The sequence below is a fragment of the Prionailurus bengalensis genome, chromosome B3, assembly GCF_016509475.1.
Source record: "Prionailurus bengalensis isolate Pbe53 chromosome B3, Fcat_Pben_1.1_paternal_pri, whole genome shotgun sequence".
NCBI lineage: Eukaryota > Metazoa > Chordata > Mammalia > Carnivora > Felidae > Prionailurus > Prionailurus bengalensis.
The window spans coordinates 74,989,175-75,016,064 of record NC_057355.1 but is presented as its reverse complement, the minus strand read 5'-3'; the positions used below and the strand labels follow the sequence as shown (position 1 = coordinate 75,016,064).

Here is a 26,890-nt window from a genome sequence, read left to right as displayed (position 1 = left end):
GTTGTTTATGGCAGGCACAAGGCAACGTGTCTGTCTATCTTAGCTTGCCTGGGGGATAAGACAGAGCAGGCTACCTCAGGGTCAACAAGGCTCCTTTCTTTTGCTAATTAGCTCCGCTCCAGGCAACTTCGCCCTGCTGAGGTCTATAACCTTGTTTACTTGCTTACCTATTCTGGTCCTTCCCTCCTGTGAAAGCAGCTTTCTGCTATTGCACTATTTTGGGGCACTTCCGCCCTGATTGCCTAATGTTGGATGCTTTCATCCTGTGGCTTCCTATTCCTCTATGCCTTTGTTCTATACTGGGGGCGCTTTTGCCCTGTTTACCTAATCTTGGATGCTTTCTTCCTGTGACTTTGTTAACCCATAGGTGCAAGCTCAGGGAATTCCTAAGCTTATTCCCCACACATTTTTAGCAGTCTGTGGGAGGTATCTTGACACCCTAGGTTTGTTACAGATACTGCACATTTTGGATTTTTGGTCTTTCTCCTAGTTGGTCTTTGTTTATGGGAGAGATTCAAAAAGTACTCCGCTGCCATTTCTGCTACCATCTTCCTAAAATGCTGTCAGGACAGAGCCAGTCCAAGGCTCTCTAAAACAGTCATCCCTAGGAAAGAATGACTCATCCCTCTCACTTACAGGAATCTTAATTTCCTAAGAATGATGACTGGCACAGAGGGCCCTCAGCCTCAACCTGCTTCTGAGTGTATTTTAGGGGCTGGCAGAATGTTAATGTCCAGAATTCCAGGGGCTAAGATCCGATGACTTGGTTCTTAAGTGAGGCCTCCTTGGGAGATGAGGGGAGGGGAGGCAGTGCCCTAGAACATTGCCCACTGAAAAGACAAAGCTGAGTGGCAGGAAGTTGGAGTCATGGTAACAGCGATACCTATCATAAGCTTCAGGGTAAAGGTCCCAGAGCTGTGCTGTTTTCTCAGCTCATCTGCTGATTCAGGGAGTCTGGCATGATAAGCCCACATGGGTGGCCTTCTTCCATCTGCTCCTTCAGGAGTCTGTAGGACCTGTGCTCTAAGTATGATGGGCAGAGCACCTGCCTCAGAATGGGGGAGGAGAGGGGATTCTGGTTTCTGTATCTTTGTGTCCCTTCCAAAACTGAAAAGCACAGGATGTGATGTGCCTCTCAACTGTTGAGAAGGATCCCCAGAAGAGCGCCCAGCAGCAACCCTAATTCCCCATTATACACACACGCCCCACACACAGGGTTGACCCAATTTGAGGCTTCAGTTTTAATAGCAAAGCTGCCCCAGGCTTTCAATGGGCCCTTACCTGCCCCGCCCCTCCCTCCTCTTCTGCTCCACCCCACTGGCGTTCTCCTCCTAGGGGTACAGCACTGGGCCAGGCCAACGTGGGGGCATTCCGCCAGGAGGAAAGCCGACCTTCCACCAACAGCGGCACCACCACCACCACCACCACCACCACCACCACCCAGACCTAGTTCAGTTCGCTTCACTGGAGAGGGTTGGAGACGGTGAGGCTCTCGGTGGTGCCATTCTCGGGAGTGGCGGGGGCGCCCCTCACCGTCTGGGCCAGGGTGCCCCCGCGGCGGGTGCTGGACGCCTCGGAGCCGGTGGCCTCCAACAGCTTGGCGACGAAGCCCACGCCGGCCGAGCGCAGCAGGCCACCGCCGGCGCACGCGTACAGCACGGGGTTCACGCTACTGCTCAGGAAGGCCAGCGCGATGAACACGTAGCGCGCCAGGAGCAGCCGGTTCTGCAACGGCCCCGCCTCTCCGCCGGCCAGCAACCGTCCCGCCTCGGCCAAGTTCACCACGTGGTAGGGCAGCCAGAAGGCGGCGAAGGTCAGGATGATGAGCGCCACCAGGCGGCCCGTGCGGCGGCTGCGGCGGAAGCGCCGGGCCTGCAGCCTGCGGCCGATGTCGGAGTAGCTGGCCACCACCACCAGGAAGGGCAGCAGGAAGCCGGTGAGGGCCTCGAAGAGTAGATGGAAGGCGTTGAGTCGTTCGCTGGGGTACTTCAGGAAGCACACCAGGCTCCAGTTGTTCGATGCCAAGGTCACCGTGCGGTACACGACGACGGGCGTGGCCAGCAGAAGGGACATCACCCAGATGCCTGCCAGCACCCACCAGGCAACGGCCTTGGTACGAACCTTCTGGGACACAAAGGGGAGGGCCACCGCCAGCGAGCGGTCCAGACTCATGGTCGTGATCAGCAGGACGCTGGCGTACATGCTGACTCCGCAGACATAGTGAAACAGGCGGCAGCCAGCCAGTCCGAACACCCAGGTGCGTTGGGCCACGTTGTGGAGGAAAAAGGGGGCAGTAAGCAATACAGCCAAGTCGGCCAGGGCCAAGTTCAGCACCAACAAGGCAGTGACAGAGCGCTTCTGCATCTTTACCAGGATGCTCCACACCACAAAGCTGTTGCCGGGAAGCCCCACAACCAGTGCCACTGACAGGAGGATGATCGTCAGCAGAGCGATGAACATGACACCTAGTGAGGAGGTGCTGCAGAAGATGTAGCGTCCGGGGCCACTGCAAGGACCTGGAAGGTGAGGGTGAACACAGGCATGAGGGTGGGGAACCAAGGTTTCCCGACACCCTGGACACACCTAGCCTGATGGCTGTAGCCGTCTCCAAATCAGCAGCATCAGTTGCACCTCTGCAATATACTGTCCTCACCACTGTCAACAGACCTGTCTTAAGGGGATCTGGCTGAGTAGAAACACTGATTTCCTAACTAGGTCCCGGGGCTCCTTCCTGCCCACAGACCCATTTGCAAAATACAGAGCAACAACAGCAAATACAGAGCAACAACAGCAGACCCTTTCTGCCTCCTTCCCTTCTGAAACCCAGAACCAAATGGCTGGGGTGGGGGGGGGGACTTTCCTTAACAAGGACACACCCTTCAAAAGGCTAGCTTCTCAGTCACCTGCCAGGCCCCGAGCCCCCTCAGTTCCAATGATTTCCACCAATCACCTCACTCTCTCCAGAGGTGCCCAGGGCCCACCAGGAATAACAGGGATGGGGAGGAGTTTGTGGATAGGAGACAGGAACGAATCCTCCCCAGCCAGGCTTTCTTTGGAAATTCCTTTGCCCTTTCGATCATGGCTGTAACCTGCCCCACCACTACCTCCCTACTCCCAGGGTACTTACTTGCAGACTTTGCCGCGTACTGGTTGGAAGCTGGTGTCAATCCCAAGGCCAGGGCAGAGTGGCTTAGCCTATTACCAGATCTGTCCCAGTTCCAGGGTCCTGGCCCCAGGTCTGGGTGCTGTCAGCTACGTTGGCCAGAGAGGAAGTACCAAGAAGCAGAGGAGGGGGAAGACACATCTTCCTGAGGGTGGGGCTGAAACTCCTAGCCCTCCCTTCACTGGGGAGGGGGGAGGGGGGAGGGATGGTCTTTGTGTTCCAGAAGAGCCTAGCAGAGAGGAGGACTCCTCAGGGGCGGGGACCAGATGAGAAGAGCTCAAGAAGGTGCAGGGAGAGGAAAGAGGGGTGAGGGGAGTGAGTAGGCTGGGGTGTGGCCTCAGATGCAGGTCTAGACTGGAGAACTGCACTGGGTCATACAGGAGAAGGAGGGAAGGAAGCTGGAGAAGGGAAATTGGCTCATATTGAGAGGCCAGAATGTTGGATATCTTTACATGTCATGTAAATAATATCATGTAATAATTTTTAGATTAATAGGAAGTGAGCAACAACTAACAGTCTTGGGAGGCATCAAGACTTGGCAGAGAGACAAAGGAGAGATGCCACCTCCCTGGGAACTTCCTGCCCTCCAGGAAGATGTGGCTAGGTTATGGCTTTGGGTTTAGGTAACATCAGGACTTGAAGAGGACAGCACTCTGTCCTTGGCTTGGGTTCAAGCCATGAGCAGAGTTGGGGGGTGGGGCTCTTCCAGAACCCCCCCATCCCTTCCCTCATGTAAAAAGATTGGTTCAATTCTTCTTCTTGGCAGAAGCCAAAGTCCAAAGGACCTCCTTTGTATTACACAGAATGCCAATTCCTTCCCCTTCCCCAACCACTTCCCTTGTGCTTGGACGTGTGGCTACCCTGCCACATGAATTTGGATTGAAGATCTGGGCGCTGGACAAGGAGGTCAGCATCACCTCTTTCCTACCTTCTCATAGTTGGCTGTCCAGTCCCACCTCAGACACACAGAGAAAGTGGAGGCTGAGCATAGGGAGAGGAAGTAGGGGCAGTGATGCGTTATGCTTGCCCTGCCAGGAGGGGAAACCAGGAATGTACAGGGAGGAACAGCCCCAAGAATGGTCACTCTTCGGGGCGCCTGGGTGGCTCAGTCGGTTGAGCGTCCGACTTCAGCTCAGGTCATGATCTCGCAGTTCGTGGGTTCGAGCCCCGCATCGGGCTCTGTGCTGACGGCTTGGAGCCTGGAGCCTGCTTCGGATTCCGTGTCTCCCTCTCTCTCTGCCCCTTCCCTGCTCATGCTCTGTCTCTCTCTGTCTCTCAAAAATGAATAAACGTTAAAAAAATATTTTTAATAAAAAAAAGAATGGCCACTCTTCTCCCTTCCTGGAAGGAGTGCAGTCTCTCCCTTTGACCTCTTCTGCAGGGACTGAGAACTGAAAAGTCTTTCCTTCAATCTGACCATGAGCCTTTCTGCTTCCTTTCCAACTCTGTCACTTCCCAGGAAAGATGCACTTTGGTCCATCTTTGGTGGTCACTGAGGTCCTTTACCCTCTCTGCCTTGAGAAGGGCCAGTGCAGAGCTGACCCAGTAGCTGTGAGACAGAGGATGTGATGCAAAGAAATGGGCTGAAACCACAGCAGGAAGGCAGAGTTGAGGAAGGGCTTTCTGACCACAGAGGTTGTAAGACAGGGACTATGGAAGGGAGGAAGTTAGGGGGCTTCTGCCCTGACACATGAGAACAGGAAGAAGTTCCCGCTGTCAGTGTCAGAGGATGCAAGTTCTGGCCCAGAGCTCAGGGGTCAACCAGAGGCCCCTCCTGACAGAAACTGGGTTGTCTTCGCCTCCTCTCCCAAACAGCTCCCCACTTCCATGTCTCTCAACAGCCTTTCTTCCTCCACCCCAGGCTAGATACTCTAAGCATACTTCCTGCCCCCCAGATGCAGAGCTCCACCCTGGCCCAGTTTGGGTGCCCCTGGCCTGACCCTGCAGACTGAATTTCCTTTACTCTTTCTTGGCCTCTGAGTGATGTGAACAGTCACTAAAGCAGAACCTGGGATGGTGGTCTGGGTGAGCACTCAGGTCACCAGCCATCTAGGTTTGCCAGGGACTGAGGATTGGGACAAGAAACTGTTGGTGGTGAAACTGGGAAAGTCTTGGGCAAACGGGGATGTTAGTCACCCTAGAGACCACATGTGTGTGCATGTGGACGTCCTCTGAACTCCATCCTACATCCTCAAACTCAAAAGCGTCAGGATTCAGAACAGTTTGGGGACCTAGCGATAGAGAGATTCCAAAAGATGGGGGCCAAGGGGTATGGGGGGCAGTGAGCAACAGCTAGCAGTCTTGGGAGGAGTCAAGACTTGGCAGAGAGAAAAGGGAGACCAAGGAGAGATGTCACCTCCCTGAGAACTTCCTGTCCTCCAGTCATCCACACAATCCCCGTACCCCTCACCCCAAGCCCCAAATGTCCCCTGGGTGAGCCTGTGCCTGCTCCTGGGCTCCTTTTTGAGTCAGGTGACCTTTGGGGGTAAGAGTTGGATTCACAGAGGAAGACAGGGCTCCCAGCTTCCCTCCCCACACTGCACCAACCACAAGACAGGAAAACTTTCCTTTCTAACCCCACACATTGTCTTTCCCCTTCCAGAGCTGGCTTTTTCTCCACTCAACTCTTTCAGACTGCAGAAAGTGGCTCCCATCCCCATTTTCTCATTCAAGCCCCCATACCTTTCCTTCCTCTTTCTCCCTTTATTTCCGGAGCGGTCTATGGCTTGGCTGGAGGGAACCAGGCCACCCAGACTCGGGAGGACAAGTCAAGATGCCACTGAAGGCTGGCAGTGCCCAGCCTTGGACTGACCCAGCAGAGAACCAGGTGGCTTCAGTACAACTCAGGCATAATGAACTACCAGTGTGGGCATGCTTAACCCATCATGTAATGCCCCCCTCCCCAGTGTATTTCACAGTAGCTATTGGCAACAAGTAAGCAGTTCTGGCATGTAGGCCCATGCCTACCTGCAGGCACACAATATTCACTAACAAGGACCACCACCACTTGCAATCCCTCAGTTTGGAGGAATCTGGGCCTGCCCAGAAAGATCCAAACTGTGGCCAGAGAAGGCTCCCCAAACGCTCCAGTTGTTCCCTGAGTTCTGGGGGAGGGATGACGGAAGGGGATAGGGAAGAGCAGGCCGGGTTGGTAGGGTTTGGTGTCAAGGGTCCCATCCCTGACTGTCCTTCTCCACCCCGCCCCCAGGGTCTCCATCGCCCCGGCCCTGCCCCACCACTTTGAGCCGAGGGGTAGTTCGGAGCTCCATGGTCCCCTCCCTAGAGCGGCCCCCGCCTCGGGCCTCTCCAGAGCCCTCAAAGAGTCTTGTAAGGAAGCGGGGACCTGCCCGGGGCAGCAGATCCCCTGCGGTGAAGACGTAGAGCACCGGGTTGACGCTGGAGCTGAAGAAGGCCAAAGCTGTAGTTCCAGCTCTCGCTGCCTGGCCCGCCCCGCCCAGCCTGGCCAAGGCCCCTTCCGGCGGAGCCAGAGCGGCGACCACCTGCAGAATGTTGACCACGTGGTAGGGCGCCCAGAGCAAGCCGAAGGCGAGCACGATGGCGCTCACCAGCCGGCCCACCCGCGTCCTGCGCCGCCCGGCGCCCCAGCGGGCGCCCCGCAGCCGCGCCAGCGTCAAGCCGTAGCAGCCGAGCACCAGCCCGAAAGGAAGCACGAAGGCGGTCAGCGTCTCCAGGCTCAGGTGGGCCGCGGCGTGGGCCGGCGACGGGTGGCACAGCTGGCACACGCGGTCTCCCCACAGGTGGCGGTAGACGGCGGCCGGGGCGGCGAGCAGCAGAGAGGCCAGCCAGACGGCCAGCAGCAAGCGGCGGGCCAGGGCCGGACTGCGCAGCCGGGGCGCCAGGAAAGGGCGGGTGACGGCGAGGCAGCGCTGCAGACTGAGCAGGCTGGTGAGCAGGACGCTGGCGTACATGCTGAGCGCGCACACGTAGTACACCGCCTTGCAGCCCGCCTGGCCCAGCGGCCACGCCTGCCCCGCCAGGAAGGTCGCGAAGAGAGGCGTGAGCAGCAGCACCGCGCCGTCGGCCAGCGCCAGGTGCAGCACCAGCGTGGCCGCCAGCGGTCGCCCCCTTGCGGGCCGCCAGCCCGCCAAGCTCCACACTACGAAGCCATTGCCCGGCAGTCCCAGCAGCGCCGCCAGCAGCAGGAAGGCCGTGCCTGTGACCCGCGAGGCCTTCCAGCTCAGCAGCGTCTCGTTCCCCGGGGGTCGGTAACAGGCCAGCATTCTGTGCCTACCGGGAGATGGAAAAGGCCATGGAGGGCATTTAGGGGGTGGGGCAAAAGCCCGGGGTACCCCTCATGCCAGGTGAGAAGGGACTGCGTTTCCTCCCACTTTCCTCTCTTCTAAGAGCCTTGACTGACTTCCTGACCTACCCTGGCCCCTACTCAATCACTACTTCTTGGAACCCAAATCCCCTGCTGTCAGTCAGCCGACCTCCCCAGTCCTGACTCCCAGGCTGCCACTACCTCCACCTCTACCCCTTTAGCTGGGCTTCTTCTCTGTCCAGCCCCATTCCTTATACCTTAGGGCAAAATGAGTGGTGGGAAGTAAAGGTGCATGCGCAGATCTACTTACCCACCTGGGAGCTAGTAGGATCAGGCCCACGAGGGGGCTGGAGAAGCTGAAAGGCACAGCAGCAGTGAGTGAGGTGCCTACTCCTGTCCTTTGCCAGTTAGATTTGCAGTGTGAGACTAGGAATAGGGAGGGACGAGGTGGAGTTCTTCTCAGGACTTTCCTGGGGCTCCTCCCGCACTCTACCCTTTCCCATCACTAACAGGTCCAGGCATGTGACAGGCTGCTTCCCTAGGAAACAGGACTATCTGCAGGTATACAGATAAGGTTCCCTGATCGTGTAGGTGAGTAGCGACACTACAAAATCCTGGGTCCTGCATCTGCCCTCATCCCTCGGGCAGTTCTGGCCCCAGTTGTTGGGACAGTTGTCACCACATGCTGAGGCTTCCCTGGCCTACACTCAGCAGAGAAGGTGACCCAAACTACTTGTTCCCCCAGCTGCTCTATTTTGACCTATTTCCTGACTTCTGATCCTGCTGAGCCCTCTTTTTCTTCAGCCTGCTACCTACTCCTCTTGATGAGGTTTTGAGGTTATGGGGGTGATGTCCAGAGCCAACGGCCAAGAAAGAATTCTTGAAGATGTCCTTCGTACAAAAAGGTGACTTTATTAAAGCATGGGGACAGAACCTGTGGGCAGGAAGAGCAGTTTATAAGTGTGAGGGGGTGATCCTTTATATACTGTGGAGCTGAAGGAGATAAAGTCAAGAGGAAGTTTCTTGAAGGGATTTCCATATGCTAAAGAGGAGTTACAGATTGTTGGGGGCCTAGCTATTGCCAAGCTAAGGCTGTTTTGCCCTCTAGCAAAGTATTATCATTAAGACAGTAGGGAGCTCCCGGAGATTGGACTATTGATGAGATTGCCCTTTTCTTGTAATTTACTAAGATATTTGTAAACTGATGGAGACTCAGGTCCTGTGATCTCTATCAGTTTAACCATTGTTTTCTGTTCTTATCTTTGTTCTTGCACAGCTAGGAGTGCCTGAGGAATATCACACGTATCCCACCTGGGGGCAGGGGAGTTGTTAGTTTGTGCTCTGCCTTTAGCTTGCCTTATGCACCCACATCACTCTCATCTCTTACCTTATGCTCTGCTCCATTCTTTCTACTCCCAGGGCTCTCAAAGGGCTACCAATGACAGCTTTCAGTCACAGTGCTGAGTTCTGGGGGATGCATTGGAGGTACAAGGGACTTATCAGCTCTTTGAGGAATCATAACACACAATCACAAAGAGACCATCCTACGGAGCTACGAGATAAGAAGGTAGGAAAGGATGCATTGGTAGAGACATACTGAAAAGAAGCCTTCTCTGGGTGAAGAGATCAGGCAAAGCCTGGAAATGCAGAAATTTGAGGGGGACCTAGTACACTGATAAAGTTGAGCTAAGGGGAAAGACCCCTGCCCAGTTACCAGCTAGAACTGGGCACTCCTTGGGAGCCAGGACACCAGTATTGTCTCAGTTTGGGTTACTTCCAAAGCACAGCCTGAATTAGCATGGGTACAGGTAATTCTGCATCTGGGAAGTCAGCTCAGGAAGTAGAAGTGAGGGAGCAGGGGAGGAGAGGGAAAAAGAGAGCCAAATAAGTGTGTTATTGAGTCTCTTCAGTAAGGATTAGGAAGCTCTCAGAATTACACAGAATGCCTTCCAGAAAGACAGAAGACTGGGGCACTGATGCCCAGCTTGCCTTCTTCACTGTTTGAGGGCTGTCCTAGAGGCATTATACACACTTGCAGCCTATACGTGTCAGGAGGCTGAGTGGGCTGCCGCAGCCTCAAACACCTAGGCAGGAAAGCAGAGATTGACACTCATGTGAGGGGTTCAGTCTTAGTGAGAGTCTGAGCTGCCATACAACTATCCACAACTATAGCTGAAATCAGAGATGGGACTCAGGGCACCCAAAGCCAGTCTTGATGCCATCAAAAGACAACCCCCTTCCCCTTCACATCTCCTTCACACTGATTCAGTGGCCAAAAGAGAAAGGTGAGAGAGAAAGTGACTAATGTAGTGTAGCTGAAGTGAGCAGTTCTGGAGATTGAAGCCAGAGAAATGTTGAGCCGGCCCCTCCCCTAGACAGAAGAAGAAGCAGGAAAGCAGGAAGGCCAGGGTCCCAGACAGGATCCTGGTGATCCTGGATCCAGGGAGCAGGATCCATCCTCTCCTCACACGCCACCCTGGCACACTGTCTCACCCTTCATTTCCTCCAAGTTCTGCCCATGATTCCACCCGCAGCCTGGCTTCCCCTTTCCTAATGCTGCAGTTTATGACTTTCACAGTAGGTGGCAGCAAGTACAGTGCAAATCATGTATAATGCAGCTTCTCTAGGGTTGGGAGCCAGGAACTATTCCTAGAAATTCTCTCCATAGAAAGAAAAACACCAGAGACCACATTCCATCCTTACATAGTTCCCATTTATCCTCAGCACACACTGCCATCAGACAGACAGACAGACAGACAGACACACACACACACACACACACGCACACACGCACAAAAGCCTCATGACTTTTGTGGGCAACTCTGGGCCTCAATCTCTCCTCCACTATCCCATCTAGGCCCCTCCTTCTCTCCCTCCCCTTGGACTTTGCCCTTCTTACTGGCCAGGCAGGGGGGACCAGAGTCCGGGTTGACTCATCTCTCACTTCACTGGAGCTGAGATCCCAGCTGTGTAGCTGAAAACACCACCATTTCAGCCCCAGCACAGCAGAGAACCACACAGCCCAGAACTCAGTGGGAGAGGCAACTCCCCTGCTCCTTCCCTCCACCATGGAGTACCTCTCAGCCCTGAACCCCAGCGGCCTGCTCAGGTGATTTTTAACCCTCCTTTCTACCCTCCAACTCTGAGGATAGGGCATGGCAACAAAATTCCATTCGGCCCCCAGGAGACTCTGATACTCACCCCTTCTCTTCCCTGCCCCCACTTTCCACAATGGGCTTGTCCAGCTATGGAACCACCACTCACCACCCACACTCCATGGTCTCTCCCTAGGCTACTCTGATCTGCAAACCTAGATCCCTCCCTAACTCCCCAGGCACCCCACCCCATCATCCCTACTGCATTCACCAAACTCCTCACTTCTTGACCTTTCTTCCCAACTACCAGGTCAGTATCCAGTATGAGCTCTGAGTTTGGCAGGAAAGTCTGGACTTCACCTCCACCACCCCAGCGACCTTTCCGTGTCTGTGATCACAAGCGAACCACCCGGAAAGGTCTGACAGCTGCCACCCGCCAGGAACTGCTAGACAAGGTAAGTGAGCCAAATCCCTAAGTTCCTACTACAGGGGCTAGAGAAGAGTGAGAACTTACAGTGAGTGAGCAGAAAGGCTGAGGTTAGTTACATGGCTGCTCCTCCCTCTGAGGGCTAAAGTAGGGGAGGGGGGCACGGTTCAGCCCAATGACCAATGCTGTATTTAGGTTATTTCTTTTCCAGGGGGTAGGAGGAGGAATAGCTAGGGAGGGTTGGGGGAATGGCATTCAGAAGTCAGTATGGAATGGTGACTCATATGACAAGTCAAGTTCAAGTCCAGATCCTACCACTTGCTAGTGTCACACTGTAGGAAGTTGTTCAGCCTATCAAAACTTTAGTTTCTTGATCTACAAAAAGGGAATAATGTTACACCTTTCTCCTAGGGTTGTGGAAAGGAGTCAAAGAGGACATGTATGTAAAGTCTACATAGATACCTGGCACTAGTGAAGACTCAAAAAGGCTAAGGGTCATTGTTACTGAAAACAGTTCTCTGAGAGTGGGGGACAGTGAGGTAAGACACTGGAGAGAAGACAGAAGGATGGACCTCAAGAGAACCTGACTAGTTTTTCCATTCCAAACCACTAGGATTGGCTCAGAGGGTAACAGGGAAAGAGGACAATGACAGAGGAGCAACTAGGTTAAAAAAAGTCAGCCCTTAGCGAGGGTCCCCCAGCAACTAAGCACCAAGAGCTGGAGCCATTTGAAGAAGGGCAGTTTCCCAGGAAGTAGAGTTGGGGTGTCAACCAGCATCCAGAGCCAACCAGTGGATGTGGGGCAGCTGGAGAGGGAGGGGCATGGATAAGCCCTGCCCCTTCCCTCCTGCTTCCTGTGGCTGGGCAGGCACTGGAGGCCCTGCTGCTGAGTGGAATGCTAACACTGGTGCTGGAGGAGGATGGAACCGCCGTGGAGAGTGAGGACTTCTTCCAGCTTTTGGAGGATGACACATGCCTGATGGTGCTGGAGTATGGGCAGAGCTGGACCCCCAGCAGGGTGAGAGGCCCATAGTGGAGCTTGCTGTAGGCCACCAATCCTTTATATCTCTCCCAAGCTTCTCTAGCCCAACCGTGATCTTGGGGGCAGAGACGCTGGGAGAGGTAAGGAGTTGCCAAGGACACCATACAGGGGACAAAGAGTCCAGGCAAGGGTGGGTCTGACCCAGTGCTGGTGGGGAACTGTGTGCCCAGTGCACACCATGGGTGTCAGGGTGTGAGGGTGCGTGGCACTGATGAGTGTACCCTACAGAGTGGGGTGCTGTCATACGGCCTGGGCCGGGAGAAGCCCAAGCACAGCAAGGACATCGCCCGTATCACCTTTGATGTATACAAGCAAAACCCTCGAGACCTCTTTGGCAGCCTCAATATCAAAGCCACATTCTATGGGCTCTACTCCATGAGTTGTGACTTTCAAGGACTCGGCCCAAAGAAAGTACTCAGGTCAGAGACCAACATATCGTATTTCCTCATCCCCTTACAGTTGCAGCGCCCTTAATTCCTTCTTCTATACTCCCCTATCCATAATCTCTCCTTTGTGGAAAACCCCCTCTATAGCCTCCTCCCACGTTCCCCCACCCATCCGACTTCATCTTGTCTCTGCCCTTCAGGGAGTTCCTCCGTTGGACCTCTGCACTGCTGCAAGGGCTGGGCCATATGTTGCTGGGAATTTCCTCCAGCCTTCGCCATTTAATAGAAGGGGCCGAACAATGGCATTGGCAGCGGCAGGGTCGCCTTCATCCCTACTGAGAAGGGGCTCCAAGCTGCTTTCTGCCCCTAGATTCATTCCAAGAGACACACTGTGAGGATTGTGACAGCATCAGCTTTGGAGATCTGAAGACAGTGCAGATTAGGTAACTCACCTGATTTCCCCAATGCCTTCTGACCCCATTGTGACAGGCCCCATCAGCATAACGCCTTACACCCCTAGCCTATACCCTTTCCTGAAGAATGCTGTCCCTTCCTAGCCATCTTTCCAGCATCCCACTTACCCCAAAAGGCCACAAGCCTGTCCCCAAGTATCTTGACCCCACCCTGATCATTGCTACATCTAGATTCCTTGCAACTCCTCCTGTCCCTAAGCTTCCTAGTGCACTGAATTCAGCCCTTTCTGATTTTACCTTGAGATCTCTATTTCTTTATACCCTTTTCCCCAAAATAACAAAAACATTTTCAATAAAAATATAAAAATGTTTATTAATAAGACTTTTGATTCCAACTTAAACTAAGAAGGGGACAGGACAGATACTCCCGCTACCCTCCCCATCACCCAGTCCCAGGTCCAAAGGCCTCAGTCTTCAAGTATTGAGTTCAAAGCCCTCCTCCGCTTGGCCACTGCCCCCTGCTGCTGTTCCCAAGCCTCTCGGCGCTTCAGGAAAGTAGTCAGGGCCACATTTCGAGCCACATGGTGGCCAAAAGGGTCTCTAATCAGCTCCTGGTTCCGCTCCCCTGCAAAGGGAATCACTCATGTTCAGTATCATCATGCAGTCACCCCCCATGCTCAAAGCGACACTCCCTGGGTGAAGGTCCTTCCATTTTCCCTGGGCCCTGGGTTGGCCTCAGGGATAATACCTCAGTCTCCAAAGAACGGAAGCCAGGAGAGGGCGGGAGCACAGGGCTGCATAATCAGCAGAGGAAAGGAGGGCAGACTGCTAAGAACCCATGGCCAACACCACCCTTTTGAACTGAAGTCTCTGCTGTATTTAAGTCCCCTCACCAGCCACTCAGCCATCTGGAGTGAGGGAAGTTTGGAAAGGTTAGAGAGAGGTGCAGGTACTCACCCAGCTCGGCAGCAATTTCCTTCCGGGCCCCCAAGGCTGCTCCACTCCAGATGGCATCTAGCACTCGGCTGCCATGACGACTACAGGCCAGAGCCACGTATTGTCCCTGCAGTGAAACAAGCAAGGTAGGTCCCTCTAGGGCATTCCACAAAAGTGCACTGGGGAGGGCAACGGGGAAGTGAAGTTTCAGAAGTTTATGGGCTGAGTCGAAAGAGTCTGGGAACGATATATCCTCTCTGATTCTGAAGGACAGTCTCAGGGCAAGCTCATGTTCTCTTAAATGGATGTTGGTGGGGGAATCAAAGCAGAAACCAGAACCTTTAGGGTCTTCAGCACACGGCGACGCTGCTTGCGCGTCACGGAGGGGCTGGTCAGGACAGCATCAAGCACATGGGAGCCAGCAGGGTTCTGGGCGAGAGTCAGAAGTTGTGGTCCTGTCAAGGCACCCAGACTTCGAAGTACGATACCAGGGCTAGAGAAGTGCAGCAGATGCTGAAGCAGAAGAGACCCAAGGACTGTCACTTCCCCCAGAGCTCTGGCCGTGGCCATTTCCACCTGGTAGGACAGAAACAGGGATTTAGGAGGCAGCCACCAAAGTGCCACCCCCACCTGGATGAAGCCAGAGATCCCCACACCCTCACCACAAGGGTGAAGGACTTTTTAAACCCTGGCCCCAATTAGTCACTGACTTGGCCCCTCTCCTACCTCACCTGGTGCTCTGCGGGCACTGCCCCTTCCTCCTCTGCCAGTCTATAGTATACCTCATAAGCCGTCAAAGTGGCAAAGAGAGGCACACAAGCCACTTGCCGGGAAGGGGGCACCGCACAGTGGAATGCCTAGAGGAGAAGACAAAACATGATGAATCGGAGAGCTACCTCATCCCTAACCCCGACTCTCTAGACAGAGGAAAGCATTCAGGAGATATGAGAATGTAAGCTGAATAAGGGCAGGATCTCATCTGCCTTGCTGTATCCCCAGCCCCTATACACATAACAGGGGTTGAATAAACATTTATTCCTTAAATAAACTGCTCTCTTAGTTCTGGGAGACAATTTTCATTCCAGGGCTATGAGATGGGTTTGGCCTCATTTCTCCCTGGATCTGTGAACTCCTTGGACATTAGGCCTCTTGAGTCCAGAGATACAACCACTGAAGATTAGAGAGGTCCTAACAGGTGGAATTTGAACTGAGGGCATAACCAGGTTGGGGGCAACACCTACTCACCTCCAACAACAGCTGCAGGACCCGGGCTTGGTGGGCCCCAACTCTGCGGCAGGCCCCCACCAGGGCAATGACCACCCCCGGGTGACCTTGAGCCAGCACAGCTTCCAGGGCAGGGCTCAGCTCCTCAAACACGGGGGACAGCTGAGGGGAGGCACAGAATGAGGAATCTTTGGCATTCTGTAACAGTGGACTGAGTTATTCAGAGAAATCTTCCTGCTGAAAACAACTAGAAGTGCTAGATAAGCACGGCCAATATCAGGATTTGGGTTTGGCCAGATGAAGTCTAGGACAAGGGGCAGTCTTAGAGGTGCAGCCTCACATGAGGGAAGCAGCAATACTTTAAATGGCCACACTTTCAAGATAAGGGGATACTGGAATTAAATCTGCCCTTCTAGGGGCACCTAGCTATCTCCGTCAGCAGAGCACACAGCTCTTGATCTTGGGTTGTGAGTTCAAGCCCCACATTTGGTGTAGAGATTACTTAAAAATAAAATCTTAAAAAAAAAAAAAAAAAAATCTACCCTTCTACCCCAACTCCCAACTCTGTATTGCTACAGATAGTTGACCACAAACACAGGTCATGGAACCTCAAGCTGCATATTTGGATTAAGCCAGTCGCATGCTGGTATTGGAACCCGAGAAGCCAAAACAAATCCTTTCTGAGAAGGCACTTTCGTCATAAGCTCTGAGTAACCCCCAGGAATAACTTCAAGGGGAATGGCCAGCACACACTCAGAGATGCAGAGGCAGGCACACAATAAAATAAGGCACAATGAACAAAAACTAGCAGAAATAACAGAGCACAGAAACAGATCCGGCCCCACTCTCAACTCACCAGCTCAGGGGTAGTAACAGCATCCAGTAAACGCTGCAAAGGGAAGTTGGCAATGGGGTGTGCGGCCAGGGTCTGCAGCTGCCCTTGGAAGTGATCCTCAAAGAGGCTCTGGAGCCTCGGGGGCTCCAGCACCAGCAGCACTTGCTCCAGGAGTCTGGAGCTCGTCTGATCCCGCAGAAATAGCAGTAGGGGGCTAGGGACAAGGAGAAGGTGATCAAGCAGCCTTTATTGCATCTAAAATATCCATATCACTTCATTCACTTCACACAGCCTCATCAACTTTGGTGGACTCTGAGGCCTAGACCATACCTGCCATCTGCTGAGGAATTGCGGCTACTCAGATAGCGAATCACAGCACTGCAGAGCTGAGCACAAAACTGGGGCAGTTTGCGGTGTAAGATTTGTAAGGCCACTTGAAGGCAGAAGCTGGAGATCTTGTCAGTGATAAATACTGAGGGAGAGGGCAGAAATAATAAAATCAGCTCTTCCAAAATCCAGACAACCTGTACAACCTCAAACCTCAAGCAAAAGGTATCAGGGACGTTGGACGTAAAAGCTCTATACAGAGTCTTTGCAATATCAAACCCGATCAGATTTGAAAAGGAATAAGACTGATCGAAGTAAGGGCCTCAGATGATGACAGTTCACCTCCAGAAAAGCAGGTCCTAGACCCTCCTCCTTTTTCCCTTCTTACCAGCAATGTCCTTCAGAAAGCAGGAGCTCAGGTCCTGAAGGCGATTCAAGAAGGTTTCAGGGACCTCAAAATCAGATGGCTTACCTTCCCGAGCTGGGGCCCTTTGTGCTTCTGAAAGAAGACCAAGAACACGTGCAGTGCTGGGATCACAAACTACCATTCAGGAGGGAGAATAATCCCATAGATGAGCAAGGATTCAGCTTGGAGATGCAGAACACATCTGAATACCTCTTCTCATCTGGATGACTAAACAGAGACTACGTTTCTGTTTTAATTTTTCTAAGAAATTTCAACAGCTCCCCAGTGGTCCGTAGAAGATAGGCCAAACTCTCAGGACTTCAAGGCCTCATCTAAACTCTCTAACCTTATTTCCCAGAGTTTTTCAAACTGTAGGTCGCTGCCTACAAATGCATCATAAAATCACTTTAGTGGATCTTAACCAGCAATTTTTCAATAGAATAGAATAGAATAAAACAGAAAAGAAAATATCAGAATGGGTTGTATATATATTAACTTCTCAAAGTTCTGCTTGAGTCCAATATATGTATACATACACAAACGCATGTTCAGTGATGTTTAAAACAAAACAAAAAAAAAAAATCTGTGAGTTGTGGTTTAAAAAAAATTTGACACCCATTCCTCATGAATCACCTCTTACCCCTGGCCTATTCTACTAGCTGTCCCCCAAACACACCTATGTATCCTCACGTCTGGGCCTCTGTGTGCACTAATCTTTGGCCTGTTAAGTCTTGTCCTAATTTCTCTGCTAATTCTTTAAGGTCAGCAAGAATTACTCTTCTGCTTACTCTCTTCTACTGGACTTCCTAAACTCTCCTCTCCTCTACATCCACTTCCCTCTTGTAATACTTACCAGATGACTGAGAGCCACGGTGCCTGGCTCTCTCAGACTCCAGAAGAGTCCCTCCCAACACCTGTAGCAGAGTTCTGACCACGAAGCTGCCATGTGTGTCTCCACAGTAGAAAAGAAAATCATCACACACCTCGGAGGCTAGTCCCAAAACCAGCTCCTCCAGAGTCTCCAAGGGACCATCCTTGCCATCCTCCTCCTCTTCCACGTCCTCCTCCTCTTTCTCTGCAGGGCTCCCCAGCAATCGAGGCAGCTGCAGCAAAGCACTTTGCAATACATGCACCCCGCATCGATGACAGGCCACAAAGCGGAAGTTGGAGCGCAAAGTAGCCCATACTCGACACAGCGGTTTCAGGGGACTAAATCCCAGCAGTTCCTGCATAATCTCACTGCCAGTCCTGTTTGTGGCCAAGGCTAGGGCCTCAGCTTCCACTTCCTTCAAAACATTGTGCACCATCAGTTCTGAACAGACAAGAAAAGAAATATTTTAGAGACTAAGAGGAGGATGGTTATGTTCCATTAGTTAACTAAAGGAGGGAGAGGGGAGCAATGAAGAGGATATGGGAGACATAGACTAAGTCCCTATGCCCTGGGGACCCATGAAAATTCTCCTGCCTATCCCAGAACTTATGTCCAGCGAATCCCTCTCCTAGTCTCACCCTGAAGTCTCCCCACCTCGCTCTTCTCCGGTCTCAGGAGCCTCTTTCAGGGCTGACAGCGCCTGGCGGAAATACCCCAGAGCTTCGGGGCTCAGGTGAGGGTGCGCGTCTGGGGCTGGCTCCGAGCTCCTGTCCGGAGGCCGCTGGCAGCCTGGTGGGGGGCGCCCCGACCCCTTGGCCCCGCGCCCCCGTTTGTCACCAGCTGGAAACCGGCGCCCAGCCTTGTGGAGGGAGCGCGGACCCAGTCCCATGAGTGCTCAAGGACGTGTCCGTCCGCGAAAGCGTCTCCAGTCGCAGGGGAACGTCACGCACGTAGGAGCGTGCCGGGTCCGGACGGAGTTTAGGAAGGCCGGCGTGCTCGGCGCGCAGCATATACGTCACGGTATTGGCGACAGCCCCTAGCCGGGTGACTGTGTGTGTGTCCCCAGGTCGCCCCGCCTCCAGTCGCCAGTCCTGGCCCCAGCGCCACCTCCCGTGCTCTCTGACCCTCTCCTCCAAGCCCTCCGCTGATCCCGGACGCGAACGCGGGCTGGCACCCCAGCCTCACACTCCGATCCAGTTGCAGTCACCTGGTCCCGCCCCCGCAGCCAGAATCAAAGTCCTAGAGTCCAAGGACTTCGCCGGCTAGACGGCGCCGGGACTGCAGGAGCGCAGGTAAAGGGCGCGAGCTCCCTCCTGCGTGCCCGGTCCCCGCTCTCACCCCCGACCCGAAAGCCGCCCCTCCGGGCTCAGCCCGACAGGGCCACGCCAGAGGCCAGAGCTCTCTCTCTGGACGCTGCGTGGACCCGCCGTTGAGGGGCTGCCGCGCTGAGCGCCCCCCACCCGGTCAACCCCTTTCAGAGAGTCCTTATAGGTGGGTAGCCCTGGACAGCCCCACCGAGCCCCCTTATTTACTTCTTGGCCTGCCAAAAAGGACGAACAGCCTTGCCCTGGGATTTGCACCGTTGTCCCGCTCTGAAACTTCTCTTCTCAGAGGATCCCAACGTTGGCTCCTCCTCCCTCCCGCTATCCGGGTCCCCCTTCCACACATACACAAGATGCAGGCTTCCCTCAGAGCAAGTCTTTGCTTCCACAGATTTTACCCCCTTTGCATGTGAGTCATGGCAGCTCCCATGAAGGGCCAAGTGTGCGTGGTGACCGGTGCTTCCAGAGGTATTGGCCGCGGCATCGCCTTGCAACTCTGCCAGGCAGGTGCCACAGTTTACATCACTGGCCGCCATATGGACACGCTGAGGGCCACTGCTGAGGAGGTGGGTGCTTCCTGTGGAACAAGTGGGACACACACCACCTGAGGTAGCCCTTCCCATTAACCACTCCTTCCACTAATCCCTTACCTGAAACCATTATATTCCTCCACGAAATGTGAATATTTATTCAGACTGGAATAAATGAAGCCCATAAATGACTTCAGATCAGGTCAAATTTTGCCAATAAGTGAGTTTTATGAAAAAAAAAAAACCCTTCTGTTTGAAACCTTCAGGGATTTTGGAATTGCAGCTGAAGGGTTGTGGACCTGTGCTTTCCTTTATTTTAGGAAAGACTTTATTGAGCTGTACACTTTCACTTGACTTTTTTTTTTTTTTTTTTACTGGATTTCAGTTAAAAAAATATATTTGGTTTGCTAGGCACTGGGTGAAGCACTGGGGTTACCAAGATAAATAAGATGTCACTTCTGCTTTGGAAAGATAGGACCCAGCAGGAAATCAGAGGCAGACACAGAATGCTCTGGGAGCACGGGGGAGCAGTTAGGAGGCAAGAAGGTAAGAGGGTGGGAACTAGAGCATGGATCTGGAGAATAGGATTGGTCCTGAATAAGGTATTTCTTCTTCCTTTGAAGTTAGAGGATGGGGACTCATTTGTGAAGGGTGGGGTAGAACGGAAAGTAGAAATAGTTCATGCCTGAGAGTTTTTGATTTTTCAGTAACTAGGCAGGAGCATTGGTGATGTGAGGGTAAGAGGGCCGGGACAGAGGAGAGGTTACACGTGAGCGGTGCAGAGTGGGATCTTAGGGTGTGAACGTTGGAAATGACCAAGGATGAGGAAGAAGAGAGATATTCCTTTCCCAGGAGCATCCCCCCTTCCCTATTTGTCCCTTGCCTTCCACTAAGAGTGTACAACTACTTGCACCTGGTAGGCCTCGGTAAATGTAGATTTTAAGCTTGAGATCCCAATCTGTTTCCCTCTATAGAGAAAGGACCTAGCATTCCTGAAACTCCTCAAACAGACACCAGAGGGCGGTATTGCTCACCATATTCCCTCAGCTGCTGGCTTTGATTCCTACTTTTGCCTTCTCAGTGCCCCCTCCCCTTCTCAGCTCCTCCCAAGCTGGGAGTTGAAGAGGGTTGCCTTATGTCTCACACTCATGTGCAACTATAAGCTCATATCCCCTCTGTCTCTCCAGGCACAGTCTCGAGGGGGCCAGTGTGTGCCTGTGGTATGCGATTCAAGCCAGGAGAGTGAAGTGCAAAGCCTGTTTGAGCAAGTAGATCGGGAACAGCAGGGGCGTCTGGATGTGCTGGTCAACAACGCCTACGCTGGGGTCCTGGTACCCTATACACTTTGATTCCAGCTCCACATCCCTAACCTCCCCCTCTGACCCCTGAGTCCTGAGTCCTTATCCCCACTCATGTCCCTTTCATTATCCAGCCCTTCATACCTGCCTGCCTTTAGATCATCCAATTTACAACACTCCCTTTGCCTTCCAGGCAATTATAAATAACACTAAGAAGGCATTCTGGGAAAGCCCTGCCTCCATCTGGGATGATATCAACAATGTTGGACTCAGGTAAGTGTTCCCTTTGTCCCAGGGTCTGGGTTCCCCTCATTCACTCAGCTGAGGGCCTGGACCGTTCCTCATATGCCCGCCCTTGTGCTCTGACCTCCCCATCTCTTTCTTCTCCTTTTTGTCCCGTTTGTCTCACACCTCTGGAAAATTTCCATCTGGGTGGATCTGTACCTGGGAACATTGACTTTTACCTTGTTTCTGTCAGAACTGACACAACTGAACTTGCTCTTGGCCTCTCTCCGGCCTCACTCTGCACATCCAAGTGCGTGATCGGAAGGAAGCCTCCCTCTTTGAATAATGCACACCACCTGTAGTTGATATTAACCAAAAAAAAGAAATTCTTTTGTCTTAGATCAAGAGAAGGTCAATGAGGGTGAGTGCCAGCCATGTTAGCCTCCACATCCTCACTCCAGATCCACAGGCAAGGGCACTCCAACATCAGAGTTACACATACATCTGCATGGGAGTGAGATGAAACACAGCACGAAGAGTTCACCTAGCATGACGCACCACTTGTGTCTCTTTTTTATTGTTGGAACGGTAGTGCCCTCTCAGAAACTGCATTCCATGGGGGTGTGATCAGCCACCTGTGGGAGTAACTAAGAGATTATCTGAAAATCTGTGCCTAAAGCATTTTAAGAACACCCACAGCTTCTTGTGGAAATACCAAGGAAGCAGGATTAGAATCCAGTTGTGATTTCCAAGGCAGAAGAAAGATTATGAGGACAGAGAGGGATGGTCAGCCAAGAAGCAAGAAAAGAAAACCTAAAATGCTGATAATTGGCAATTATGGCCCACATGCTTAGCCTTCCAAAGAGACGCCTTCCACTCCCTCATCTCTTGCAGGTCAGAGTTTTGAGCCTGGGCAGAGGCCCAGGCCTTGGTCCCTGAGCCATGATGAATTTTCCAAGATAAAGGCCATTTTGTGAGCCTCTGGGAAGCCCACCAACATGTCCTCACCTCTCCCCCCACTCACGTACACATTTACTGTGCCTTTCCTTTGCATTACCTTAGATTGGGCTTTCCTTTTGAAACTATAATTCTCTCTACCTGTTTCCCATGCAAATGAAATGTTTTTCTGGTTACCGAGTATATGTGTGCTGGTTTTTCCCTACATAGGAGAATGGAAAACTGAGTTTTTCCTTTACACGCATCCATTGGTGGTTCCTTTTACCACTGTTGCTCTCAGGAAGTGGCCTCTAGCCCTAGAGGGCAGAGGAAGCTGCCAGGGCTATAGCAGCCAGGCCAGCAGTGAACATAATGTATTCCTTCTCTTTCCTTGCCCCACCTTCTAGAGGTCACTACTTGTGCTCAGTGTATGGAGCACGGCTCATGGTATCAGCTGGCCGGGGACTCATCATGGTCATCTCTTCCATTGGGGGGCTGCAGTATCTCTTCAATGTCCCCTATGGTGTTGGCAAAGCTGCGGTGAGGACCCAGGAGCACAGGGGTTAGGGAGGCATCAGACAGTGATGGTACCCATAGCTCAGGAGATCTGATCCCCAGTGATCAGAGTAGTAAGGCCCACTGGCCCCCACCTCTCCCTCTGCCCCTTCATAAACAGTTCCTTTGCCTGGGCTCCCCTTGGGTGGCCAGGGTAGGCAGCACACTGGGGAAGGTGGACAGCTGAGACAGGGCCTCTGAGAAGGGCTGGGGCATCCTCAGCAGAAGCAAGGAAGGCAGGGGAGGAAGGTGATGTGGCCGGGCGCCCTGGCTCTCCCCTGCCTTCTGTCCTTCTACAGTGCGACAGGCTGGCTGCTGACTGTGCCCAGGAGCTGCGGCGCCACGGGGTCAGCTATGTGTCTCTGTGGCCAGGGTTGGTGCAGACAGAACTACTGAAGGAGGTTGTGATGAAAAACAACAATGCTGATGATCCCCTGTTGAAGCAGGTTGGCAGGGGGAGGGCGAGGGAGGCAGGGAACACAAAGGAATCAGCCTCTCCATCCTCAATGACAAGACAGTAACAAAGAGGAAATACCCAGGTGCCTACTGTGGCAGGAGCAGGGCCGAGCAGCATACACACATTATGTCCTTTCATCCAGCAAAGGAGATATTATCTCCATTTTGCAGATGGCAATTCTGAAACCTGGAAAGGTTAGAAACTTGCTCAAGGTCATGTATGCCATAAATGGAAAAGCTTCCTTCCCCGAAGCCCATGCTGGTGACCCCTGCCCTGAACTAACCTAGAAGGTCCAGACATAGTTGACATCCCAAGATCCTTCCACTTAGGAAAGGCAGTGGGTCCTGGTGCCAGGGTACAGGATGTACCTGGATGTAGGGAAGAGTGGCTCAAGCATCTTCTAAGATTCTGGGTCCTGCAGGTGCAGTGATGAGGGAGGGCCTGTCTCTCTTGGAATAGAAGCTAAAAGTGGGAAAGAAATTCGGGCAGTTCTCTTGGAAATTAACCCTTAACTTCTCTGCCCCTGTGTTTCAGTTCAGATCTGATTTCAGCTCTGCAGAGACCACAGAAATGAGTGGCAAATGTGTGGTGGCTTTGGCAACAGGTAAAGCAGTTGGGGGCAGGTGGTAACAAGAAAGGGCATGGAGAATCTGCAGGGTGGTGGTAGCCAGTTCTGGGTCCTGGCTCAGGAGGTGGTTGAGGAATATGCCCTTCTTTTCTCCGGCTTCTGGAGACCCTATGTGGGCCCAGTTTGAGGTTTGGGAGCCGCAGGAAGTATAGCCAGGAGTCAGAGGCCTAGGAATAGAAAGAAAGAATTCTGGGCACCGAAGCCTGTTTCAGTGGTGCCCTGTCCCACTGGGCCCAAACCTTGTCACACTGCATCACTGCCATGCCTTCTCAGCTGTATTTGTGCCCACAGACCCCAATATCCTGAGCCTGAGTGGGAAGGTGCTGCCATCTTGTGACCTTGCTCGACGCTATGGCCTTCGGGATGTGGATGGTAAGAGCTCTGGCCCAGCAGCCAGCCTGGACCTCCCTTCCTCCGTTCCCTGCTCACTTCACCTTCTCCCACATTTTCTCCCCATTCCTCCCTCACATCCCACTCAGGCTCTTTAGCCTAGGCGGAGGTGTCTGAGGAGTGGGAAATGACAGTGTAACCCTTCTCTTCTTCCTGTGGTCCACAGGCCGCCCCGTCCAAGACTATTTGTCTTTGAGCTCAGTTCTCTCTCATGTCTCCACCATGGGCTGGCTGGCCTCCTACTTGCCTGGCTTCCTCCGTATGCCCAAGTGGATTATGACCCTCTACACTAGCAAATTCTAACCCTCCTGGCCTGACCTCACAACTGTTCTCCCTTGGGCTATGTGGTAGGGCCTGACTCCGTGAAACAAGTCAGCCTCTCCTGCCTACCTCATACCCTTGATATGAAGAGAAGACCTCCACTGTATGTCCTGGGTGAGCCCTCGGGGCCTTTAGATACTTCTTTATGCCTTAATTTTACTTGCCCCTACATTTTACTTTTTGCCTTAGTATTGAAAAACATCCTGCAGGCTAATAAAAGTCTCATTTCTCTTTCAACAAATTTTTGACTGCTGGTTCTGTCTGTGCTTAGCCAGTGTTAAGTACTTGAGAGAAAGACTCCAAGACATACATGCAAGCTGTTTAGGTCCTCAAGGAGCTTGCTAGGACAAGGCCCCTTTCCTCCACATCTGTTCCTACTCTTCCCTCTAGAGCTGCCCAGCTCAAGGGCACCTGCTCTTCAGCTGCAAGGCCCGTTTCCACACCTCAGCTGGGAAGCATGGTCTCTCCCCAACCAGAAGCTGGCACACCCCTATCTCTCAGTACTTTTCCACCCCCTCATTCCACCATCTCTTTAGGGATGCCTTCTGCCTTCCAGCTGGGCCTGCTTTTGGCACAGCAAGGGCAGATTCCTTGGTATTTACGATTTCCTGGAATTTGGGAGGAAAGTACTGGCCGAATCCAAGTGAGAGGCAGAGGCCGATGGCACCGACACACCCATCCTTCCTTGCAGGATGGTTCCACCTGAAGTGCTCCCTGAGGAATTGACTGCAAGGAATAGCCTTGCCTGCTCCAGGGGCTGTCCCAGCCTGAGGCAAGGCAACAGGGGGTGTGTTCCAAAGGGGAGCCCAGGACCGTTCTGAGGGAGCCTTCCTGGCAGCAGCCTAGAGGGCCATCCACGTAATGGGACAGCTGCTGTCAGTCTAGTCTTTCTAATCTTTGAAAAAGGCAAAGTGAGAGCTGACATTTCCCAAAGCTGCCCATAGCGTGTGCAAAAGCCATGACCTTCCTGTAGCTTTCTGGGGACAGCGCTGCTTACTGTTCCAGTTGTGTGCGAAGGGCAGCTCACTGGCTTGCAAAAGAGCTGACTATGTGCTTCTCTTCCAGCTCTGCAGTCAGTGGTGACTTCATATTTGTTGCTTGAATTTAGCCACAGTGAGAGTGTATATGCCGTAGAAACCAACAAAAGCTACTAATTAGGGCTTTTTGTTTTGTTTTGTTTTGTTTTTTAGAGAGAGCTGGCTTAGCAGGTGACTGGAACTAACCAAACACCCATCTATTATTTTTTTCAATGCTTATTTATTTATTTATTTATTTTAATTTTTTTTTCAACGTTTATTTATTTTTGGGACAGAGAGAGACAGAGCATGAACGGGGGAGGGGCAGAGAGAGAGGGAGACACAGAATCAGAAACAGGCTCCAGGCTCTGAGCCATCAGCCCAGAGCCCGACGCGGGGCTCGAACTCACGGACCGCGAGATCGTGACCTGGCTGAAGTCGGACGCTTAACCGACTGCGCCACCCAGGCGCCCCTGAATGCTTATTTATTTTTGAGAGAAAGTGTGAGTGGGGGAGATTCAGGGGGTGGGGGCGGGCAGAGGCTCCAAAGCAGGCTCCACGCTGACAGCAGTGAGCCTGATGTGGGGCTTGAACCCCCCAACTGCGAGATCACAACCCGTGCCGAAGTCGGTTGCTCAGCTGACAGCCATCCAGACACCCCGCAAGCACCCCATTTAGATGACAGTGATCAGATAGCCTCACCACCCTCTCACCCTCTTCCACTTACCACCCTAAGTTCCTATTATCTCCTAAGGTCTGCGAGGGGCAGAGGCATTGCCTATATGCTATGATAAGAATAAGGGCCTCCAGATCTGCAGCCTTTCACAGCCATCATTAGAACAAATCCTTGTGCAATGGCATCGTCTCCTAAAGGCCGCAAAGTATTATGGGAAGAGTATGGGCTTCAGAGTCATGCAAATGTATATACAAATTTTAACTCCATCACTCTGGGAATGAAATGAAATAACATGTATAAAACGCCAGGCACTAGGTAGCCATCGAAGTTGTCAGTTCCTTCTCACAACAAATATTTAAGAGCGTGCTCTGCACCAGTCACCATTCTTGGCTCTGGGGGCACAGAGCATAAGACAAACCAGGTCCTGGCCCACAAAGGACTTCCACTTCAGCCCTGGAAGACCTTAGAAGTCATCTAGACCTTCCACTGATGGGAGGAAGTGAGTGAACTGAGGCCCCAAGGGTCCACACTGTGTGGAGTTAGACCTCAGTCCTGGTATCCCCAGAAAACAGAGGGTACAGTGTTCTCTCCAGAACACCACCCTGCTTCTCTCCAACAAGCTTGGAAACATAAGCAAGAGTACAGAGCTCTGAGGGAATGAAACGTGGACAGTGAGTTTTGATTGGAGGTAGAAGAGAAACAAGATCTAAGAAACTCAATAGTAGAGAGGCTCAGGACATTGAGGGGGGATCAATGTTCATTCAAAAAAAAAAAGTTTATTTAATGCCCATCCTCTTCCCGGCACCATGCCAGGCACCAGGGAAGACTATTTAAGTCTGTGAGAACAGTGCTATAGCCAAGTTTACACAGAGTACCCCGAAAATACAGGAAGAAGCAACTAGAGAACTGGAAGGAAGTGAAATTGGCCAGAGACTTCCTCCAGCAAGGGCTGGACCAAGGGGTGGATTCCAGCTTTCAGGACAAGTCACTGAGGAAGAGTTCCCATCAACCCTTAAAGGCCCCTTTGGGTGACGTGAGAGTGGGGTGGGGATCCAGGCAAGGTGAAAGAAAAGCCCACATGAGGGCCCCACAGGAGCCCAAGCTCAGCGGACAAATCAAGATGAGGTGG

The 26,890-nt window shown here is 52.7% G+C and overlaps 5 protein-coding genes across 11 annotated transcripts; 2 read left to right on the top strand and 3 right to left on the bottom strand.

Moving 5' to 3' along the window:
• Window positions 1-1,217: 1,217 nt before the first annotated feature.
• On the bottom strand, window positions 1,218-4,347 carry LTB4R (leukotriene B4 receptor). Of its 2 annotated transcripts, none has more exons than XM_043555920.1 (2): window positions 3,128-4,347; window positions 1,218-2,516 (listed from the first exon to the last, which is right to left on the bottom strand). In XM_043555920.1, exon 2 carries the CDS (start codon window positions 2,458-2,460, stop codon window positions 1,462-1,464), a length of 999 nt encoding a protein of 332 aa, XP_043411855.1. In that variant the 5' UTR covers window positions 2,461-2,516; window positions 3,128-4,347; the 3' UTR covers window positions 1,218-1,461. The 2 variants fall into 2 exon arrangements, with proteins under 2 accessions (XP_043411855.1, XP_043411854.1); XM_043555919.1 differs by having other exon boundaries at window positions 3,132-4,347.
• Window positions 4,348-6,033: 1,686 nt separating this feature from the next.
• On the bottom strand, window positions 6,034-7,926 carry LTB4R2 (leukotriene B4 receptor 2). 2 transcript variants are annotated; one of them, XM_043555917.1, is made up of 2 exons: window positions 7,756-7,926; window positions 6,034-7,411 (listed from the first exon to the last, which is right to left on the bottom strand). In XM_043555917.1, the coding sequence occupies exon 2, from the start codon at window positions 7,402-7,404 to the stop codon at window positions 6,328-6,330; it is 1,077 nt and encodes a 358-aa protein (XP_043411852.1). In that variant the 5' UTR covers window positions 7,405-7,411; window positions 7,756-7,926; the 3' UTR covers window positions 6,034-6,327. The 2 variants fall into 2 exon arrangements, with proteins under 2 accessions (XP_043411852.1, XP_043411853.1); XM_043555918.1 differs by having other exon boundaries at window positions 7,760-7,926.
• Window positions 7,927-8,247: 321 nt separating this feature from the next.
• On the top strand, window positions 8,248-13,179 carry CIDEB (cell death inducing DFFA like effector b). Of its 3 annotated transcripts, XM_043555924.1 has the most exons (6): window positions 8,248-8,350; window positions 8,865-9,012; window positions 10,851-10,995; window positions 11,836-11,985; window positions 12,238-12,428; window positions 12,596-13,179. In XM_043555924.1, the coding sequence occupies exons 3-6, from the start codon at window positions 10,864-10,866 to the stop codon at window positions 12,732-12,734; spliced, it is 612 nt and encodes a 203-aa protein (XP_043411859.1). In that variant the 5' UTR covers window positions 8,248-8,350; window positions 8,865-9,012; window positions 10,851-10,863; the 3' UTR covers window positions 12,735-13,179. The 3 variants fall into 3 exon arrangements, with proteins under 3 accessions (XP_043411859.1, XP_043411860.1, XP_043411858.1); XM_043555925.1 differs by lacking the exons at window positions 8,248-8,350; window positions 8,865-9,012 and adding an exon at window positions 10,343-10,554 and having other exon boundaries at window positions 12,766-13,179; XM_043555923.1 differs by lacking the exons at window positions 8,248-8,350; window positions 8,865-9,012 and adding an exon at window positions 10,345-10,554.
• NOP9 (NOP9 nucleolar protein) lies at window positions 13,159-18,416 on the bottom strand. Of its 2 annotated transcripts, none has more exons than XM_043555911.1 (10): window positions 18,062-18,416; window positions 17,390-17,848; window positions 16,519-16,629; window positions 16,134-16,275; window positions 15,825-16,017; window positions 14,990-15,130; window positions 14,476-14,601; window positions 14,084-14,320; window positions 13,766-13,871; window positions 13,159-13,433 (listed from the first exon to the last, which is right to left on the bottom strand). In XM_043555911.1, exons 1-10 carry the CDS (start codon window positions 18,294-18,296, stop codon window positions 13,276-13,278), a joined length of 1,908 nt encoding a protein of 635 aa, XP_043411846.1. In that variant the 5' UTR covers window positions 18,297-18,416; the 3' UTR covers window positions 13,159-13,275. The 2 variants fall into 2 exon arrangements, with proteins under 2 accessions (XP_043411846.1, XP_043411847.1); XM_043555912.1 differs by having other exon boundaries at window positions 18,046-18,161.
• Window positions 18,414-24,310, top strand: DHRS1 (dehydrogenase/reductase 1). Of its 2 annotated transcripts, none has more exons than XM_043555922.1 (9): window positions 18,414-18,699; window positions 19,121-19,295; window positions 20,447-20,590; window positions 20,751-20,830; window positions 22,126-22,258; window positions 22,573-22,719; window positions 23,265-23,334; window positions 23,650-23,730; window positions 23,915-24,310. In XM_043555922.1, exons 2-9 carry the CDS (start codon window positions 19,146-19,148, stop codon window positions 24,049-24,051), a joined length of 942 nt encoding a protein of 313 aa, XP_043411857.1. In that variant the 5' UTR covers window positions 18,414-18,699; window positions 19,121-19,145; the 3' UTR covers window positions 24,052-24,310. The 2 variants fall into 2 exon arrangements, with proteins under 2 accessions (XP_043411857.1, XP_043411856.1); XM_043555921.1 differs by having other exon boundaries at window positions 18,451-18,898.
• The last annotated feature ends 2,580 nt before the right edge of the window (window positions 24,311-26,890 follow it).

Coding starts and splice junctions, on each gene's coding strand:
- LTB4R2 (XM_043555917.1), bottom strand. CDS start 7,404: ATGCTGGCCTGTTACCGACCCCCGGGGAACGAGACGCTGCTGAGCTGG.
- DHRS1 (XM_043555922.1), top strand. CDS start 19,146: ATGGCAGCTCCCATGAAGGGCCAAGTGTGCGTGGTGACCGGTGCTTCC. Junction 19,296..20,446: donor TGAGGGCCACTGCTGAGGAG/GTGGGTGCTTCC, acceptor CTGTCTCTCCAG/GCACAGTCTCGAGGGGGCCA. Junction 23,731..23,914: donor TGGCCTTCGGGATGTGGATG/GTAAGAGCTCTG, acceptor TGTGGTCCACAG/GCCGCCCCGTCCAAGACTAT.
- NOP9 (XM_043555911.1), bottom strand. CDS start 18,296: ATGGGACTGGGTCCGCGCTCCCTCCACAAGGCTGGGCGCCGGTTTCCA. Junction 17,849..18,061: donor TGAGACCGGAGAAGAGCGAG/GTGGGGAGACTT, acceptor TTGTCTGTTCAG/AACTGATGGTGCACAATGTT. Junction 14,321..14,475: donor CAGTGCCCGCAGAGCACCAG/GTGAGGTAGGAG, acceptor CTGTCCTACCAG/GTGGAAATGGCCACGGCCAG.
- LTB4R (XM_043555920.1), bottom strand. CDS start 2,460: ATGTTCATCGCTCTGCTGACGATCATCCTCCTGTCAGTGGCACTGGTT.
- CIDEB (XM_043555923.1), top strand. CDS start 10,514: ATGGAGTACCTCTCAGCCCTGAACCCCAGCGGCCTGCTCAG. Junction 10,555..10,850: donor AACCCCAGCGGCCTGCTCAG/GTGATTTTTAAC, acceptor CCCAACTACCAG/GTCAGTATCCAGTATGAGCT. Junction 11,986..12,237: donor AGAGCTGGACCCCCAGCAGG/GTGAGAGGCCCA, acceptor TGTACCCTACAG/AGTGGGGTGCTGTCATACGG.